We start from the raw sequence: 18939 nt of genomic DNA on the forward strand, positions 1-18939 counted from the left end.
TCTCAAAGAAAAATGCCCTACTATGCAACAAGCAAGACCAGTAAAGGCTGTTACATAAATGATCACCCATTTGACTCTTGCGTTAAATAACTGTCTTCATGCAAATGATTTTTGTCTGCATCAGCCTACTCCCTCAGACCCACTAAAGGAACCGGAACACAGACAAGGAACTGAAATCGAAGCGCCAGTCCTTGTTCTCAGTCTAAAAGTGGAGAGATGTTGTGTATGGGGGATGGGAGACACACTGGTCCAGCGTCCGTCACGAAACAACCTCCCGTTTGATCGCGCCTTCCTCGCGATTATTCCTCGCGCCTTCGTTGTGTTGCTGTAGCAACGAAGGTTGCACCTCGAGCGTCTTTTCTCTGTAAGGTATATAAGAAGGGCGTAGCTAATTCCCACCGGATTATCCTTTTGTTACCAATGTTGAACAGAGTAAATATCTTTTATGACGTGGCTGTATTTTTATGGAAGTACTCATTAATCACCAACAACGGCTGGTTTTTACTGAGCTTTATTTCGAGAAAAAAAGCGTAGGCAATTGTGAACGAAACAAACCACACAAATGTGGAAATGTTTGCCAGTTACAGTATCGAGAGCCAAGGATTCTTTCCCATTCAACAAAGTGATTGCAGAAAAAAACAGAATATTTTATCCGTAATTCACAGTATGTGCTCCGTGAGGTTTTAGATTTTGCGCAAAATTAGACAAAATTACTGTTCTACATGTACACACACAAGGCCATCTGAATCAAACTCAGAATAGGCTATACTAATGGTGCAAGGACGAGTAATCGAACACCATCTGTCCTCCTTGGTGGAAGGAGCCTATACACGCGAACATGGCGGGTGACAAGGTTTGTGGCTCTGTACTCATAAAAAACTTAATAGATATCTGTCCGTAATCATTTATGTGGCGGTGGTGATATGACGTGTTTTTTGTATTCTTGTCTGCTTTCGTAGTGGCTAACTTTATTAAACTATTTTTATCGAAGCAACCTTTTTGGATGTTGTAGCCTACGTTGGCTTGTCAGTCACTCGAATGGTCCTAAATTTTCTGTCAGCATCCACTTTCAGTTAGGATTTTCAATCTTCCTTTACACTTAGTGGCTTTTAACGATTTTGATCCACTCCGTTCTTTCCTCGTTCGTTTTCGCTTGTAAAGCATTTCACACACTGCATCGGGAATCTTACATAGAACCTTTTTTTGGCACACCCTGCATTGACAGCATATTTTTTCCAGTATGGGTGTCGTGCATTCTCCCACTACAGCGCTGCGCTCTACCCTGCCTGGCACTGCAGCATATTACTGCCTTTTAACTTGGGCAGAAGTCTATCTCTAAAGCAGACACTTGTGTCTTCCGCTTTTGTGCGTCCCAACTGGTTTTCCTAGCACCATAACTATGGATGTCAACTTTTGTGGTTGTTAGGAAACATTTTCCACAGTATATGCTGTGTGTGTGTGTGTGTGTGTGTTAGGACCCATTCAGCCACCTGAAGAGTCTAGCTTTTCTGAAAGGTCAGGTGGAAGATATTCGGAAGCAAGTGGAGAATGAGGTACAGGTTGTAGCCCCGCAGGTAATCCTCTGACTTCTGATCTGTAACTTTTGAAGGTTTTTAAAAAAATATATCTTTCTCTCACTTACTCATAGTTTGCTTTCTGCATTAGCCTTGTACTCAAAGGCCAACAACTGTAAAGCTGTGCAGAGTACAATTACAGACCTTGAATCAGTTTTTGAACTTTCCATCCAAATTGCAGTGATGGATGCAGACTGATCCTAGGTCAGTATCCCTGTTCTGAAATGCTTGATAGGCACAGGCATGAGGAACCTGAGCTATGTAATGTGCTTTTCAGGCAAGTGTGCTGGGCTCCCCCTTCCTCAAGGGCCTCCTGGCAGGATACATGGTAGCAAAGCTGCGGTCGTCGGCCATCATGGGCGTGCTCGTGGGAACATGCACAGGCATCTACACTGCTCAGAGTTACAAAGTGCCCAACATTGAGCAGACCATTAAGGACTATTTTAGCTCCTTTAGGAAAGGCAAATAGAACTGTGGACACCGGGGTGTGGGGCGGGGAGAACGAACATGCCGTCTCAAACACCTTTTCTCCTCGGACATTCCTGGAAGCAGTGTACCAAAGGTCTCACTTCTTTTTTTTTTTATAGGAATTTTGCAATGTAAAGTGATTGCCAACTGTAAACTATGCAGGAAGTGTTTAATTCCATATGAGGTGTTAACTGCCAGGCAAAAAACAAATTTTGTTTAGAGACTTTGTTTAGCACTACACCTGCAGCCGAGGGGCGAGATTTCCTAAAGCACTGTGACTGTGCTGGTAGGGCCACTGTCACTTTCTGAGCTCTGTACATCTTTTATTCCTTGAATGTCCAAGGTTAAAGTCTACAGAATTTTGCAATATAGGGTGATTGAATTATTCAAAGCACCCATTAAACCACCGGTGTCCAATAGCAGTACAGGCAGCTTTGATCAGTGCCTCCTCCCCTCTCAGGATAGGTGATAGTGATGACCAGGCATGGGAGTACTACGCACAACCAGTGTCATCTTCCCAATATCTTACGGATGGAAAAATTAATCACATTTGCCCATTATCCTCACTGGTATTGTTACTATGCTGTAATAAAAGGGAACCAACACACACAATTTTGTATACCAAGTGTTATCAGGGATGGCTGTCAGGCAGTTGATTTAAACATTGCTAATAGACTTTGTTATGCCAGTGCTAAACAGTGCTGTGACTGTATCAAGTACCCCTATTATTTTTAACATCTGTAAATATGAAGTAAGCTTTCATATTTCTTTTCATTTTTTATTGTGTATTTGTAAGGTTGAAGTGTTCTTTTGAATGTCATTGTCATGCTTTATTTTAGGTCACTTGATTATGTTTAAGTAGGTACTGCTCTGCTGTCTGAGTACTGTTACATCATGTTGCATACCATTTTCTTGTAATATATATATATATATATATATATATATATATATATATATATATATATATATATATATATATATATATATTTTATTTTTTTTTTCCCTTTCATTGCATAAATTAGACTTTTAGCATTGTTCTTCATGTGTTTCATATACTTTAATTTTCCATAGTAAACATATTATTGGACTGTTAACCAAGCTGATTTCCTGAAGGACTTACCCATATTTGGAAATAATACCCCCATTTGCATAATAATACCCCCAAACATATTAGATGCAGACATGTTGAGGATGAGTACCACAAGGAATAGAAAACTAAAGCTGAAGCCCCCAAACAGATATCTACTTACCTTTTTTGCTCTCGTCTTTGATGACCAGCTAAAATCTTTATTCGGCGGAGTAAATGAGGAGTGCGTTGGTTGATTCTTTTTACACAAGCAATTGTGCACCATGTTTCTGTGGCACAAAGGCCTAAGCTTATCTTTCCCTTAACTTCAATAGTGTTTCCCTACCTGTCCTGCGGGGAGTTCCTGCTTACCTGTCCGACTGGGCTCTAAACGCTAAGACTGGCATGCTCCCGAGACATCTGTACTGAAGCTCGGCTTCAGTTACTTACGGACGGGGAACTTCCACCGCCTTTTGCGTAACCCCTACTGAACCAGGCAGCTGGAGGCATCACCTCACCGGGGCCTTTGTGAATCCGACGCCATGGTGGCCCCCCGCTGCACGCGAGCTCTCGCGGGTTACGGCGGTCAGACGCGTGGGCAGATCTCCAGGGAGACTGGCGCACAGCCCACGCCGCGGCGTCCGTGCCCGCTGCACCCAGACGGACATGCTGAGAGGTAGCCTATGTAGGTAGCTCCCCCAGAGGATCCAGTAATGGACAGATCAGCTCTTCAACTAGAGCCAGTGGTCCAGCCGCTAGAACCCTGCCATGTTTCGACTGGTATTTGATGGCGCTGTGCAATATAGACCACCACACAGTTACTGTTAGTAAAAATTTTATTTCCACCACTTTCATTTTATTTCAGTTACCTGAATCCATCTTCCTAGTTTTCCCATGCACCATTCCTTATCATTTGACAGACTAAAGCTAATAAAAGGGTTAGTAGATACATTGTCTTAATTTAAACGTTTCTAAGATTGAGCACAAAGCGGGAAAAATGTATTTGATATTAAAATTGCAATCAGGCAGAAAATATTTTTTATATTAAAAGAGCTGCAGTGTTGATTATAAATGTGTAGGAGGACTAAAGCAATTTAGCAATATTTTAATCGCTTTCATTCCTAAACTTGTTACACCATGACAATAGTTAATTCTACAACAGTTTCATCTGCTTATTTTTGGGTCAGAACAAGGCCAGTTCGATGCTGTGTAGACCAAAAATATGGCACACATGGAACTTAACCTATGGAACATAATCCCAGTTTAAATTTGTGAGAGAAATGACAGTTCTATATTCCCCCATACCATTCAACCAAAAATGAGAGAAAATAATAGTTTCTAACAGTCCCAAACTAACTAAAGCAGTGTGATATGACTCATAATATAGTCTGCATATCTTACAAGAGTCTTCACTTGTAATCATGTTTCCGAATGAATGTGCAATACCACTCAAAACGCTGAAGCTATGCCTTACACTAGAGATGTTTCGTATAGCAAGAAAACAAAATCAGAGCGTAATCTTCTTCACACAGCTGCCTTTTCACTTACTCCTCAGTTTTATCTGAAAAATAAGAAAGGAACAAGATGGCTAATCCCAGAACAAAACACTAATCTTATTTAATAAACTCTATTTATGTAATGTAATCTAATGTATACTTATGTAACATTTGAAGTGCAATAAGTAATTATTGCGTCACTTTATTATTTGCAGTGATCACGTCTTACCAGTGTTGCACTGAGCAGGGCCTTGGGCTGCAGTTTCAGGGACCATGACTCCGCGCTTGTCCACACACCAGCACAGATTAGGGCTCGTCAAACACTGCTGAGGCAGGTAGTCTCCATTCTCGTCACACTGGGGCTTGAAGGAGTCGGCGCTGGTCAGTCCCGCAGCCTGCTTCTGGCACTGCGTCATGGTGTCTGTGGGGAAGAGTGTGATACGGACAATAGCGGAGCATTCGTGTAGCCATTGTAGACTTACATGTAGAAATGCGTGAGTGGAGAGTGTTTCGAAGGGGTGGTGACACTCAGGAGTATCTTACCTTTCTTGGGAGCAGGACTGGACGAAGTCTGGAAAAGAAAAACATTCAGAACCATTGAATTTAAAATAAAAACCATAGATTTTTCCCTCGCCTCAGTAAACGCAACTTTTTTTCCCCCTGCAGTTCATTTTAACTTAACCCTGCCACCCAGTGGCCAAATGCTGTTGTCGCAAAACACATCAAGGCTGCTGGGAAACTAATAATAAAGATGTAAATATACATTTAAAAAAATTATTGCAAATACATAAAATATTTAAAACATTTCATTAACAATCTCTTACCTTCATGTCTTTAGTATTCAGTTCATCAAGCACCAATGGGAGGGTTTTCATTGGCACTGCCATCTTCATGGGAGCACGCATGACTGAGCACAAGGAAGGAAAACCACAAACATTTTAAAATCATGTTAACAAACAGGTCTGATTCAAACATGCTTAAAAAACATTCTATTTATCCACAATGTTCTTTAATCTAGAATGCAGCAATGGGCCAGAAGTATTTGCAAGTACTTTATACAGTATTTTCTACAGTAATTTTGTACAGTTGGTAGGCCAATTAAAGCAGCAAAAAGTCACATTTCTCTGCATTCGATATTAGAACTAATTCCAGCTCGCCACCACTGTTAATGCCGTAAACATTACACCCTTCCTGTTTCTAGGGCTTAGCGGGTGCGGTGGGGTTGGGAAGATGCAGTGAACAGCGCAGAGCCCCTGGTTGGAGACTAACCAGAGGGTCTGCGGCTCAGCTCCTCCAGACGGTCGGAGCGCCTCTCCAGGGTGTTGAGCTTGTCCTTCTGGCTGTACACCATGTAGGCTGTGAACGCCTGGCCTACGATGAGCACAGTCGCCAGCAGGGTCAGCCCGGCAACCTTAAACGCCTGCCTGTTGGAGCCCCTGCGATGGAAACCGAAAGGCATCGGAAGAAAGAGGAAAGGCAACTCAGACTCAGCACTGTAAAAAAACAAAACTCGCCAAAACGGCCACGTTAGAGCAGCACAGCATGATACAGTTGTTATTTTATAATTGCTGTATGGTTGCTTAGAGCTCACTCTTGCCAGGCTGTACCATATATTTAGATAGGTATTTAGTTTGGATAGTATTCTATGATCCTTACATGTTGGATGAAATGTTATACATTTTCTAAGTTACTTCTCTAGCATGAAAAAAAAAAACTTTAGTTTTATTCCAAATTAAAATGTCAAAGTTCAGTTTTAAAAATTCAGTGCTCTGGAAATTAATCGAATTATATACTACACATACAAGTCCTAGCATAATAATAATAATAATTATTATTATTATTATTATTTACCCTCTCTGGCTACCAGCAGGGACATCGTTTTCCTGACTTTGACTCCGAAGCAGTGGTCCTTGTGGCGTTTCCATTTGGTCACAAATCGGCAAAAATCACACTAGAAACAGCTGTAGTGCAAAAAAACCTTTGTCCGAAAAATATTATTGGAAGTCAGGCACAGACACTAAACCTGAGAGAGGAAATCCCCCCCTGAAAAGAGCATTATTTAGGCTTTGCTTTTTTCTGATTGGCTGTCTGAATGCATCATCAGTTGAGAGCAGCACTCTGTATTTTATCGTACTGAGTCCTTTTTGCTAATGTTGTTAACGTGCGCAATATGGTTCTGATAGTGTAACTGTTTGAAGAGCTATTGACAAAACAAACCAATTAAATAAAATATGTTTTAAAAGCCCCCAAAACAATTTTATAGTCGACAGTTTATAATCTAGGATTTAAATAATGTAAAAGGGAAATTAACCAGTGGTTGGGGAAGGCTATTTTGTTTCCTCATGCGAAGTCATTTCAATAGCTGTATTAAACCTCAGTTAAACCGTGTGAGAGCTATTGTAGGAATAAGTGTAATAGAGGAGCTTTATAACTTTAATTTGGCATTTTATTTCCAAGAACTTTGTAATGTTTCATGCTAGAAATTAGTGTGTACTACCATGAAGGAATGGTTTCAAGTCAGGCTCATTAGATTCATTCTGAACACTTTTCAGTAACCACCACTAATATGAATGGGCATTCCACAGCCAGATCTAAAATCCCTATATAAACTAGATCAAGGTATACTCAGATCTATATTGCTTACAAGTCTTTTATACTAGCACATACATCATATACTTATCCAAATTTCAGACCTCTCTTTATTACCTACAATTTGATACTAACAGGAATAAAACATGCACTTTAATTGCCAACAAATCGTTTTCAGGGAAAATAATTCCAACATCCTTCATGCAAATATTTAATCTACAAGAGTCCCTTCATGTCCTAGTTTTAATTTCCCTTTCAACCAGGATGTAACCTAAGTGAAAAGTTGTTTTGGTATTCCCATAGGTGCCAGACTACGAGTCATCCTTCGCTAATGCGTCAAACCAGTTAGGCATGCATTTTGATAGCCCAACTAGTTTAGTAGCCAAAGAAAATTTTTACCAAGTCACATGACAGTAGTTCGATAATGCTCAGGACAATTTGACCTTAAGCCACACTCAAGTGGAAACCTCAAAGTACTACAGTACTGGTAGACCAGTATTGGACAAAAACAAATAAAGAACTGATTCTAAAAGCAATCCCATGAGATTCTATCAATGATGCAAAAATAATGCTGGAAGGGGATATCTGAACAAAAATCGCATCTACCCAATTAAACAGGAGCTGTTCTGCACACTGCCTCACTGTCTGTGGACTGGCATGGAGAGTCAGAGTGAATACAATAACACAGACAACTCAAAATGGCTATTTGAATTTTTATTTGAAAAAATCCACAAGTTTACAGACGACGCCCACGGCGACCTCCCTTTCTGCGGGTGCTGTCTGATGGAATAGGGGTGACATCCTCTGAAAGAGAGAAAAGAGCCAGCATCAAGATTTATTCCTGTAGACTGTTACTGAGATGAGATGAAATTTAGCCCATGCCTTACACATAGTACTGCTTTTGAAAGGAGACACTGGCACAGTATTTCCGGAGTGTTGAAGAATCAACTTCAGAATAGTTGCTGGGGTTACACAAAGTTGACCATCATACTGTAATTTCACTAAATTTGATTAAGACCACAGGTAAAACCTGGATAAATGATCAGCATCATTTTAACTACAATTGTTTGCTGATCACAATGGGTTGATTTGCTAAAATGTTTTTTGCAATTTGTTAGATGGCTCATCTACACATTGCTGCAAAGACCAGTACTACAATGCTTAAAATGATATGCTGTGCAGGGGTGGGTTTCCCAAAGCATTTGTAACACTAAATAATCTGTGATCACATACTTATTCCCAAGTATGCTCAAAATTTAAGAATGTTCTTGACACCCTTCAGTACTTATTTGTTAATTTGTAAGTACTCTGACCCATTCCTAATTCACTAAACACTTCCAAACTCACGTGCAGTTCTAACCTCTCACTGGCAGGCTTGTTCAAAGCATGACAGCACATATGACAACACATGAACATTAATATTTTCAAATTGCTTCACATACTGTATGTTTCAGTATCAAATTATATATACACTAGCTTGAATTGTCGGTATGTCCCTAGTATATTAAATGAACTTCCTACATCTGAATGTAGTGTTGTGGAGTATAGTGGTACGAAACCAGTACAAAGTCACTTGTTTCAGCTCTGAGAGTGGACACACACACACACACACACACACACACACACACACACACACACACACACACACACACACACACACACACTTCATTTAAAAAAGTATTTAAATTCACAAGATACAAACAATTTAACTTGATGGAAGTAGAGATTTGCTGATGTCCATATTTAAATTAAGTAAACAAAATGCCCGTTTGCCGTGCTCCTGGACTGATACAGGAAGGTGAATTGCGTGCCTATTTACAGGCTTGATGTGCTTTTCCAAAATGCAGATGCGCAGGCAGAGTCAACAAAGAAGTACTTAAAATTTGTTTGTTGTGTTGGGAGATTAAGAAGGCTTTTGGGTAACACTCGCAAAACTGCCATTCTTAAAGTTGTTTGTAAATTGCCGAGATTAATCTTCATCAGGAAACGTGCCCGAGAATGATATATTCATTAAGCCTGCACAATTCTCATGGAGTTGAGCCCTGTTAGAACTGTATCCGCACCTGTATGCATTACAAATAGAAGTAACTGCAGTGAACACTTACAGTCTTCACAACATTGGCACCACACATCTCGACAGTGGCACTGGTCTGAATGCTAAGGGAGAGCATGCCATCTAGCTGCGGTACCATGAACCACCCCGACACACACACACCCCTTAGTGAACAGGCGATTGTCACGGAAAGAAAACACTGCAGACTTTGGATAAGGGACCACTGTCCAGTCATTTTCCCCTAGAAAATTAAATCATCACAGATGTGATGAAATTTACTACTCTCGAGTTTCCTTTAAGAGTACAAGCCTAGATGTATCAAAACTTTAGTCACATGCAACATAAAACCCTTCCCGTGGTCACTGTAAGCTTAAAAGCAACAATAAGCTGTTAGTAATTGCATAATAAACCCTGATGGGTCTACATGCAAGGATTGCATTTGCATTCTCAAAAAGGTCTGAAGCCACTAGTTGTTCATCTTAATTCATATATAGCACAAAGGAGATAAAACAGCAGACTTCTCAATTTTTAAAAAAAAGTTATTTATCTGCAATAAGCAGTTATGCACCTGGACTGCCCACCCTGCTTTTAAAACATCAAATGGGTTATGGATGAAAGTAATATGCATAATGTAATGTGCGTTTACATAATGTGAAGCCTACAACACAGGAGACAAGTGGATTAATGTACTTGGCAACACAATGAGGCTACCCATCACCACCATGTTCCTCCATTCACACTCCATGGCACTTTCTTCACAACTTTTAAACAATGTAAAATTACATTAGTGAGCCAAAAACAAAATTACAGACATTCAGCATGCCACACAGCTGCTAACAGTAGCCTACTGCTAACAATCACCCACCCTGCTCGCAGACCAATAGTAATTCACATATCCTCTCACTCTACAGCTGGTCAAACACAGCTGGTTAAAATGCACCCAAAGCAAAATCCACACCGTTTTGGAGAATTTTATTTAGAGAAATGGTTGCTGTTTTATTAAAAGCTGAGCAGGGAATATTTTATGAAACATAAATGGCCATATGCTGGAAATTTCGCAGTGATGGAAAACATCAAGCCCTGAAACACTTTATAAATTGATAATGCGCTCGGGAAATAGCTGGCGTGTCCAGTCAAATGCATTAGCAGCAAACAGCAAAACATGCAGTGCAGATGCACTCCAGCACTAGCTGACTGATGGGATGTTTAGGTCTGACTGGCTTTCCTGAAAGGAAAGGATCACCTAGGTATCCACTCACCAATGCGACCGATCTTCATGCCGGAACGAGCCAGAGCCCTGAGAGCAGACTGTGCTCCTGGTCCTGGAGTCTTGGTTCTAAAAACATAGGTTTGAATATTCAGACCACAGGCATCCAGTCAGATGCTCAGAACATCATTAGAGATTATGAAGGATGGGTAGACAATAACTGGCCCCTTGTGCTGAGGATCCATTTTTCAATATTCCTGGCAGTATATTAACATCACAACTGCAGCCAATTAATGTGTCATGGTGACTGACAGACTGGCATTCTTTTTGACCAAAATAACCTATGCCCACAGAATATTCAAAGTGAACATGAGTTGGGTCTCAATATTCACAGCACACTGGCTTATTAGTTAACACAGACATATTATGGCTTTCTGCAGTTTTGCAAAGGCCCATATTACAGTAATACACAATTTAGGTAGAAGAATAAAAGCAGTACCCTCCCCATATGTCTGCAGTGAGGGTCTCACCTGTTACCGCCTGTGGCCCTCAGTTTGATGTGCAGGGCGGTGATGCCCAGCTCCTTACACCTCTGAGCCACATCCTGGGCAGCCAACATGGCGGCATAGGGAGAGGACTCGTCTCTGTCGGCCTTCACCTTCATCCCACCGGTCACGCGGCAGATCGTCTCTCTGTGGCAGGGGGAGACCTTTCGGTCAGCCAAATCTACCATCAAAGCTCAAGCTCGCAACGTTTATTTACAAAGCATTTGCAGCCTGTGCAATGCAACCGAGACGATAAACTGCTGCAGCCAAGACAACTGCGGGGCTCGGAGCGACGTACTTGCCAGAGAGGTCAGTGACATGCACAAAGGTGTCATTGAAGGAGGCGAAGATGTGGCAAACCCCGAAGACATTCTCGCCTTCAGCGACCTGGGGCCCCAGACTGATCACCTGCTCCTCCTTCTTTTCCTTACCCTTGCGAGGTGCCATTGCTAGGAAAAAAAAACGTGCATTTATCTTTTAACACCGATTCAAAACTATTTAACATTAACCTAAGTATAAAAGCAAATTCGCTACTGAGCGATAAACATGTTTACGTAGCCGGCTACAAATTTATACTGTAACCAGTTGCAATAGTGGCGATGTAATTTGTGCCTTAGCTAGCTAGCTAAGTTCTGGACACAAACAACGCGAGTTAACGAGACTGCTCTTCCAGTTCATCTCACATACAAGGACTTGGCAAATGTCACCGAAACGCACAACTAAGTTGACGATTAAAACCAATAGCGAGCAAATGTATGAAAACCAGCTAAATGTAAACCTTTGCTTATGATAGCTAGTTAGCATACATAGCTAGCTCGTTACTACAAAATAAAACAAATTTAATAGCGTTACAGGGTAAATGTTTGACGAAACTACTAAATAACAAAACAGTTAAAGTATTCCCGCATAAAATAGCATTTCCATTTTACATATAAAAACCATCAACCACGATTAGTTTAATTCACTGTCCTTGCCAATATGGGGTATAGTCCCACACCAGTAATCCAATCTAAATTGTGCAGGAAATATAACATTTGTTTTTGTAATACAGCAAAACGTCGTCCTGTTTTTGAGCAAAGGAAAACGTCATATTGTAAATTCGGACTTATTTCATGAAATAACTAAGGATTACAGGAGATTTTAATTCAGGATTCATTACCTATGTATGTCTCCAATCGAGGCCGAAACAGGAAAGAAAGGAAAAAATTGGTGCCGGGTTGAAAGTTCAAATCTGAAACACGGAATTCAATGGTAAAAGATTTTATAGAATAAGAGCCTCATTGTCGCAAATGTTCATATACATTATGCGTAGAAAAAATACACATACTCAAATATAAATTTGTATAATATAAATGTATATTAAAATAAAAATTTATGTATGAAAGAGTATAAGTTTAAATTCATTCCCCCCATGGAATGAATGTTACAATTTAAACTTATACTCTTCGCTTCCTTTATATATATATATATATATATATATATATATATATATATATATATATATATGAGACAACAATTAAAAAAAAGTGTTTTAATCCACTATTTCAAAGATTAATTCTAAATTGTGCATGCGATCCTTCCCTAGTCATGTAGCCCAGTGTATTGCTTTAAGCATCTTAGACTTGTTCTAGAGAATACTTACCAGGCTTGTGTTTAAATTCCTGGTTACTGTTATTCAGTTTAAGGTATTTAGTGACATGACTACAGCATTAATTTAAGCTATTCAAGTTAGTTGGTAGAGTTTGCCCACATAGGTATCTGGGTCTGAACTACATAATACAACGCCACATAATTTTAACTATTCATAAGACTACCCACCTTACAGCCCACATAAATAACCTATAACACTCCATGTGTAAACGGACAGTTTTCAGCTTTTCTAAGGTAAACGAGCAGACTGCAGTTAATACTGCGGCTCATTGGCCACGTCCGAATGATTTAGCGTGTGGCCAACGCCATACACTTGGAGGATGATGAATTGCAGCAGTCGCACCCTGCCATGCTCCCCCCCACAGCTGTCAGATTGAGATGTAGCTATCCATCACAGAGAAAGCAACCTGCTGTTGCAGGGAGTCCACAGAAAAAGCTACAGTCACATGTCAGTGGATGGGCTCCATCTCCCCCCCATGAAAACTGGGATGACTCGGGTTTTATACTGGCTATACTTGATACTGCTGTAAATTACATGATTTTCCAATTCCGTTCCACTACATAGTTATGTGGGATGTCTACTCTGGTGGTTTTAGTGACTAGCTCCCCATGATGGGTATAGGTTTCACACAATTTATTCTCTTTTCATAAGTCCTGATCACAATGCAACTGCATCATCACACAAAATTAAAAAATTAAAGATTTTTGCTCAAAAGTTAAACTGCATACACACTGAGCTCCATACACAGGGAATGTTGCAAAGGTAATGGTAGACAACTGATCTATTATCATTTAATTACATAAATCCGCCCTCCACGGACTGGAACATGACGTGGTAGGGAGTTTTCCTTGTCCCTGTCGCTCTTGGCTTGCTCATTGGGGGATTGGACATGGATTGGACATTTGTAAAGCTGCTTTGTGACATCATTTGTATAAATATAAATATATATATAAATATAAATAAATTAATTTTTATTGATTATCCTATAGACTGGGAAGGTTTATTGACCTTAAAATGTTTTCAAAAGAAAAGTAGCCCAATTCCACACTACAGGCGTATGCAATGACGATAAAATCAAAGAACTAAAAAAACAGTGGTTTCTTTATTTGCAAATTAATCACAAAAATATTGGCTACCAACAATAAAAAATATTAACAACGATAGGTTTGATTGTACAGTCCAGATTATTGTTTCCTTACAGTTTTCATTTAAATCACTATCTATTGATACCCTACATTATGATACAGAAAGCACAATATTGGCAGTGTGAATTTCATATTGACAACTATATGTATGTGTGGTCAGTCAGAATTATGGAAACCAAGATCAGTCTGTTCAAAGTGTCTCTCCACGTAAACTCTCCTGGCTCACAACAAACTTCCGCACAAAGAAAACTTAAATAAACATAATTTGTGCTTGGTGCAAAACCTCCCACTTCCCACCTGGAGAGATAATATTGCATTGTTATTACAGTTGTCATTAAGGGTGCCATTAGAAAAAATACTAAATCAGGACAAAAATCGAAGGGTTATTGTTTATACATTGATCTGTGATCAGCATGAAGGATTGTTGTCTTTAATTTGCCTTTTTTAAACTGAAAACCAGACAGTGCATATAAGGTGCATGGTTCAGTACCACAGACAGTATGCACTTCAGCATGCGCCCGTTAGACTCCATTAAAGAGTGCTGCAAATACAAAATCTACCGTGGTTCTTTAAATTGTGGACTAATGCAAAAACCTGCGTGATACGGGATACGTTTCACAGGAGGCATGTATCCATCTCCTAGAGTCCTTGGTCAAAGAACAAAAGAAAAGCAGTTGTGCTTTTCAAGCATCATACTCTGAGACCAAAAGAGCCAGTTTATACAGACATGGTTTATAATACGGGAAAAATGAAAATTCCAGATACTGTTACTTCAAAATTTTTACTTGTGGGAAATTCTCAAAATTGCTCAGTTGAAAATGATTGCTGTGAAATCAACACATTATTCTCATCCAATGTCCTTCAATGCAGAAATATTACTCTGTCAAACAGCTATGGCTGGAAAAATAACTGGCACCACCTCTACATATGTGCTCATTTAACTGAATAGAATTAAACCGAGATCAATGCTCTTAATTTGGATAACTAATCCTCCTGATCTTCAGCTCATTAAAATACACAACTGCTGAAGAATTCAGTTTTTGCCTACCTGTTTGGTATGCTTTTAATGACACCAGGAAGCCATCATAAACTACAAAACGGCACTGATTGATAAAACATCAGTGATGCAAACCAAACAGAAATGTAATGATTTCCTTTGGTAAGTGACAATTTGCACTGCTTCAAAGGACTTTCATAAGCCCCAATGGCATATTAAGCCATTCTACACCCATGCTTTTCATTTGGACCTAAAAGGCATACAGAAGACATTATGGCTCCCCCAGTCTGACAGTATAATGAGAATGCATTGTAGTGTAGACTAGAGCAGCACTGGGATACAGGCTGTTGATAAACAGGACACTGAGCCCATGATGTCCACAGCAGTGGAGGATGAGGTTCAGTTCAGTCTTCTTAAACCTAACCGACATCATCAGGATAATGGGCAAAGACCGAAATCAAAGATGGAGAATGTAAACAAAACAAAACAAAACATTTTTAAAAAAGTGTAATACACAAAAAGGATGAAAGAGCAAAGGAAGGATTGGGGTTTGTTTAAAACTGGAATTATAGCAGTTAAAAAAAAAAAAAAAAAAAAAAAAAAAAAAAAAAGTCTACCCAAATTCAGTACTAGGAACAGGAGCTTCATGTTTCCACTACCTATTTCCACAGCCATTAGGCATTAACCTACATCTGTGATAGAATATGTGCATTTACAGTTATGGGTGTAATTTACATGCTGTATCGGTAGTCCATAATTACTAAACAAAGTTTCACTGAGGTGGTTCTCACATACAAGCATCTCTCCCAAAGGAAGTAATACATTCGTTGACATCTCACCGACCAACCCAGGCCTCTCAGAGAAATGCTATAATAAGATGGGATGATCAATTGTGACATAAAAATGGGTTTAAAAAATATAAACATTCCTGAAAGGAGGAAAAATACCATGTTATTCTGAAAAGGGATAAGCAACTTTTCCATAATACTTTTCCTTTAAAACACTGGCTAATTCTCAACTGAGACTGATAAGGAAATGCTCAGATCCAGTTGGTGATGATCATCTTTGTAATAATGAAGTGATCACCCCCTCAAGGCATATCATTTCTGGTCATGTACATCCTTGTCAAATTAATAGTATTAGGTTTATTACAGCTGAATTAAGGCAATTACCGCACATAATATAGAGCGTTAGGATACTCGGGTAACTCTACATTGCCATATTTACACTCACATTTATTCTGGATGTAGCTTATTTGCTTTTGTTTTTGTTGTTCAGGTTCTTAAGTACCATGATTTCTTAAACAGTCTTGTGTGGTTTGCAACTACAATATAAATAATGTTTACCTTTAAATGTCACATTCCATCCTAGTGGGTAGATGTGAAGTGGGCACAATCTTGAGAAATTGAGGAAAACAAAAATAAACAAACTACAGAGACTACAGTGCTAGAGTCTGTCCCTGCAGTTTTGAAATATAATATGACATGTTTTAAAGAAAGAAAAAAACAAACAAAAAACAAACAAAAACAAAATCAAAACCCAATTTTGCTGAATTTTCCACCCTGGCTCTTGTTTATCCATTATTGGCCTGTGTGCTGTCCAGAGTGGTACAATGTTATTTTTATAAAAGCTCTTGCTCTCTTTCTTGAAAATCGAGTCTGAAGGTGTCCATGACTTAACACGTAGAGCAGGGCTCCTACAAGCACACACACAGTCAGTTATTTATTCATTCACACACACACAACCAGATTGTCTTTACAATCTCCCACTGTGTGTGCGTACTGACAAACATTCCTCATTTTCAGACTGAAATGCCAGGGTGCCTCAGTGTCTCCCTTGTGGCACCTCACTTTCTCCTCTCCGATCCTTTTTCTCCTGGAGCCCAGACCCCCACTTGTAGGGCTCAGTCGACTGCTGCGGCTTACCCAGTGCGGGAGCTAATTCTGGGTGGCGGGGGTGAGGGAGGGGGTTGATGGAGAGGAGCAGGAGCCTGTCCTTTGTTTCGCCCCGGTCCTCTTTTTTGGCTACCTGCTGTGGAGGAGCTCCTCCCGCAGCCAGCTAGGCAGTGGCTGGCCCATCTTATATAGTAGCTTGGACAGCTCTATGTTGTGCTCACGGTAGTACTCCCTCAGGAAGCCGCGTGACTGTTGGGGAAGGGAAATTTAATTAGGCTGTTTACAAAGACGAAGACAGATTTACGAGCACGACGGCGTCGTTTCAATCTGAGATCTTTAAAAAAACATGTAATCCTTAACTGTACAAATACAATAGCTGCTACGAAAGCTGTTTGAAATATTCACAACTGATGAACTACGGTCACCTACTCATTAGAAATCATCAAAGGACTATCATTTTTCAGATGGTTACTGCACATGTCCTTGATGGCATAATTTCAAAAGGAGATAGTATGCCAATGCCAGGTGAAACCAGCTGGCCAGTAGTGTGGGTGCGCGCGTGTGGGCCTGGACTAAGATAGACTGTCTGCAATCTCTGGCTTGCAGGAGCGCAACCGCTCGCAGCACAGCCGGACAGCCAGGACACATAAGCCCGTCCTTCCACGCCTCATTAACTTTGATGTGTCTGCCAAGAAGCCTCAAGGTAACGCCAAGGACCTCAGCGCAGTAATGTGCTGCTGCGTCACACACTGCAAAGCGCACCGCGGACAGCAGTCCCACCAACGCGCTCGCACAAAGGCTTGGTCCAGAGCAGTGGCAGTGCAGGCAGTGCTGAGAAAAGAAATGATCTGACTGAAAACTGATGCGAACAAAATGTTTGAATGCGCAAAGCCCTTCGGTTTAATCTGATGAACCAGACTGTAAGCGACACAACAATAAAAATTTGGAAAGCGAATGGGAGTCCAAGGTGCCGATTCTTTCAAAAGGAATGTGATTCCAAGGTGCCGATTCTTTCAAAAGGAATGTGATTCCAAGGTGCCGATTCTTTCAAAAGGAACGTGATTTACCATGCCGATTCTTTTCAGTGGAATGGCAATAAATTTATGAATTAAGCAGCGAGAGAAGCTCCACACTCACATCCACGTCCATGTCGGGATACCTCCGCCCTTTGCTTTTCCCCAGGCATTTAGTCTTCCCCCCGTCCAGCAGCTGGCACCAGAAGCCTTTCTTAGGATCGAACCTGCAGTACAGGAAGAGGGAGAGACGAAATGGAGGCGGGTCAGCAGAAATCAGATGGAGAACCTTTCACATCAGCCTAATGAAAGCGGAGTATGGCAGACAGATGGGGAGCAGCTAGATCTGTTTGGAGAAACAGGCATGGGACAAACCAAGCCCACTGTCCACCGGGGATATGGCTAACAGATGTTACTGCTTATGAGCTGTGGTTATGTGGTCAGGCATGTAAGGAATAGAGAGAGAGAGAGAGAGAGAGCGCAGAAGTATGAGGGGAAAAAAAAAGATTTGTGGAGGAAAGAAAGAGAGAGAAAGAAAGAAGGAAAGAAAAGGGAGGTGTTATTAAAAGAAACTAAAAGAATCATCAAGTAGTCTCATGTACCTGCCAACATAGAGAATGGGAATTACACTGAACTACAGCAACACACATCAAAGCATTTAAAAACCCAAACACACAACACCCCAGGAGCTCAATAATGCATTACCCAGTAATTGCTGCCCTAAAGCCAGTTTTAATTGTGTATCATCAAAGAGAAACGTGGAAAATGAAGGAAACTTGATCAGCAAATTTAGGGAGAGGTTGTCAGACAAGCCGAGAGACTCACGCAAGAATCTTGTGGTAGTTGAGCACATTTGTGAGGCCAAGAAACTTCTGGATCTTATCCATTATGGAAGCAGGCTCAGTCCTCAGCATCTGACCATCCAAGACCAGGATCTGAACACAGAATACAAGGAGCATGGCAAACCTTATCCACAAGGGTGGGCGGGCGGGCACGCGCGCACGCGCACACACACACACACACACACACACACACACACACACACACACACACACAAACACACACACCTGGCTAGAGTGGTACTGGTTGAGCCATCGTTGCAGATGTGTGGCGTACAGGCCAGGCACCAGACAGCGACTCTGGAGCACCTTCAGTTTGATTGGGGTGTCACGACCAGAAGTGATGACATCGTGGAATGTGTACTTCTGGGCCACAGGGTCATCATGAGCCCTTTGGTGCT

General features: G+C 40.7%; 4 protein-coding genes and 1 long non-coding RNA gene across 8 annotated transcripts in view; 2 read left to right on the plus strand and 3 right to left on the minus strand.

Annotated features, from left to right (window-relative positions):
• The first annotated feature begins 392 nt into the window (after positions 1 to 392).
• Positions 393 to 2949, plus strand: LOC113571253 (SLC35A4 upstream open reading frame protein). The gene is made up of 3 exons (XM_027000082.2): positions 393 to 853; positions 1476 to 1574; positions 1852 to 2949. The coding sequence occupies exons 1-3, from the start codon at positions 839 to 841 to the stop codon at positions 2041 to 2043; spliced, it is 306 nt and encodes a 101-aa protein (XP_026855883.2). The 5' UTR covers positions 393 to 838; the 3' UTR covers positions 2044 to 2949.
• A 977-nt stretch (positions 2950 to 3926) lies between these two features.
• On the minus strand, positions 3927 to 6645 carry cd74b (CD74 molecule, major histocompatibility complex, class II invariant chain b). Its single transcript, XM_035526993.1, has 6 exons — positions 6456 to 6645; positions 5874 to 6040; positions 5429 to 5511; positions 5148 to 5175; positions 4834 to 5025; positions 3927 to 4669 (listed from the first exon to the last, which is right to left on the minus strand). Exons 1-6 carry the CDS (start codon positions 6527 to 6529, stop codon positions 4653 to 4655), a joined length of 561 nt encoding a protein of 186 aa, XP_035382886.1. The 5' UTR covers positions 6530 to 6645; the 3' UTR covers positions 3927 to 4652.
• On the plus strand, positions 5472 to 5963 carry LOC113571254. The gene is made up of 2 exons (XR_003409978.2): positions 5472 to 5564; positions 5806 to 5963. It is a non-coding gene; the product is annotated as an uncharacterized LOC113571254 (long non-coding RNA).
• A 1247-nt stretch (positions 6646 to 7892) lies between the features above and the next one.
• Positions 7893 to 12229, minus strand: rps14 (ribosomal protein S14). The gene is made up of 5 exons (XM_027000080.2): positions 12158 to 12229; positions 11297 to 11447; positions 10984 to 11145; positions 10506 to 10582; positions 7893 to 7997 (listed from the first exon to the last, which is right to left on the minus strand). Exons 2-5 carry the CDS (start codon positions 11443 to 11445, stop codon positions 7930 to 7932), a joined length of 456 nt encoding a protein of 151 aa, XP_026855881.1. The 5' UTR covers positions 11446 to 11447; positions 12158 to 12229; the 3' UTR covers positions 7893 to 7929.
• Positions 12230 to 13732: 1503 nt separating this feature from the next.
• The window catches only part of ndst1b (N-deacetylase/N-sulfotransferase (heparan glucosaminyl) 1b), a 55324-nt gene continuing 50117 nt past the window's right edge, over positions 13733 to 18939 (minus strand). For all 4 annotated transcript variants that reach the window (XM_027000112.2, XM_035527226.1, XM_035527227.1 and 1 more), the window contains 4 exons: positions 18767 to 18937; positions 18525 to 18634; positions 17824 to 17926; positions 13733 to 16935 (listed from right to left, as the gene is read on the minus strand). In XM_027000112.2, coding sequence (XP_026855913.2) covers positions 16816 to 16935; positions 17824 to 17926; positions 18525 to 18634; positions 18767 to 18937 — 504 coding nt within the window. In that variant the 3' untranslated portion in view covers positions 13733 to 16815. The remainder of the gene's footprint in view (positions 16936 to 17823; positions 17927 to 18524; positions 18635 to 18766; positions 18938 to 18939) is intronic.

This window comes from Electrophorus electricus, chromosome 6 (genome assembly GCF_013358815.1).
Source record: "Electrophorus electricus isolate fEleEle1 chromosome 6, fEleEle1.pri, whole genome shotgun sequence".
NCBI classification, from domain to species: Eukaryota; Metazoa; Chordata; class Actinopteri; order Gymnotiformes; family Gymnotidae; genus Electrophorus; species Electrophorus electricus.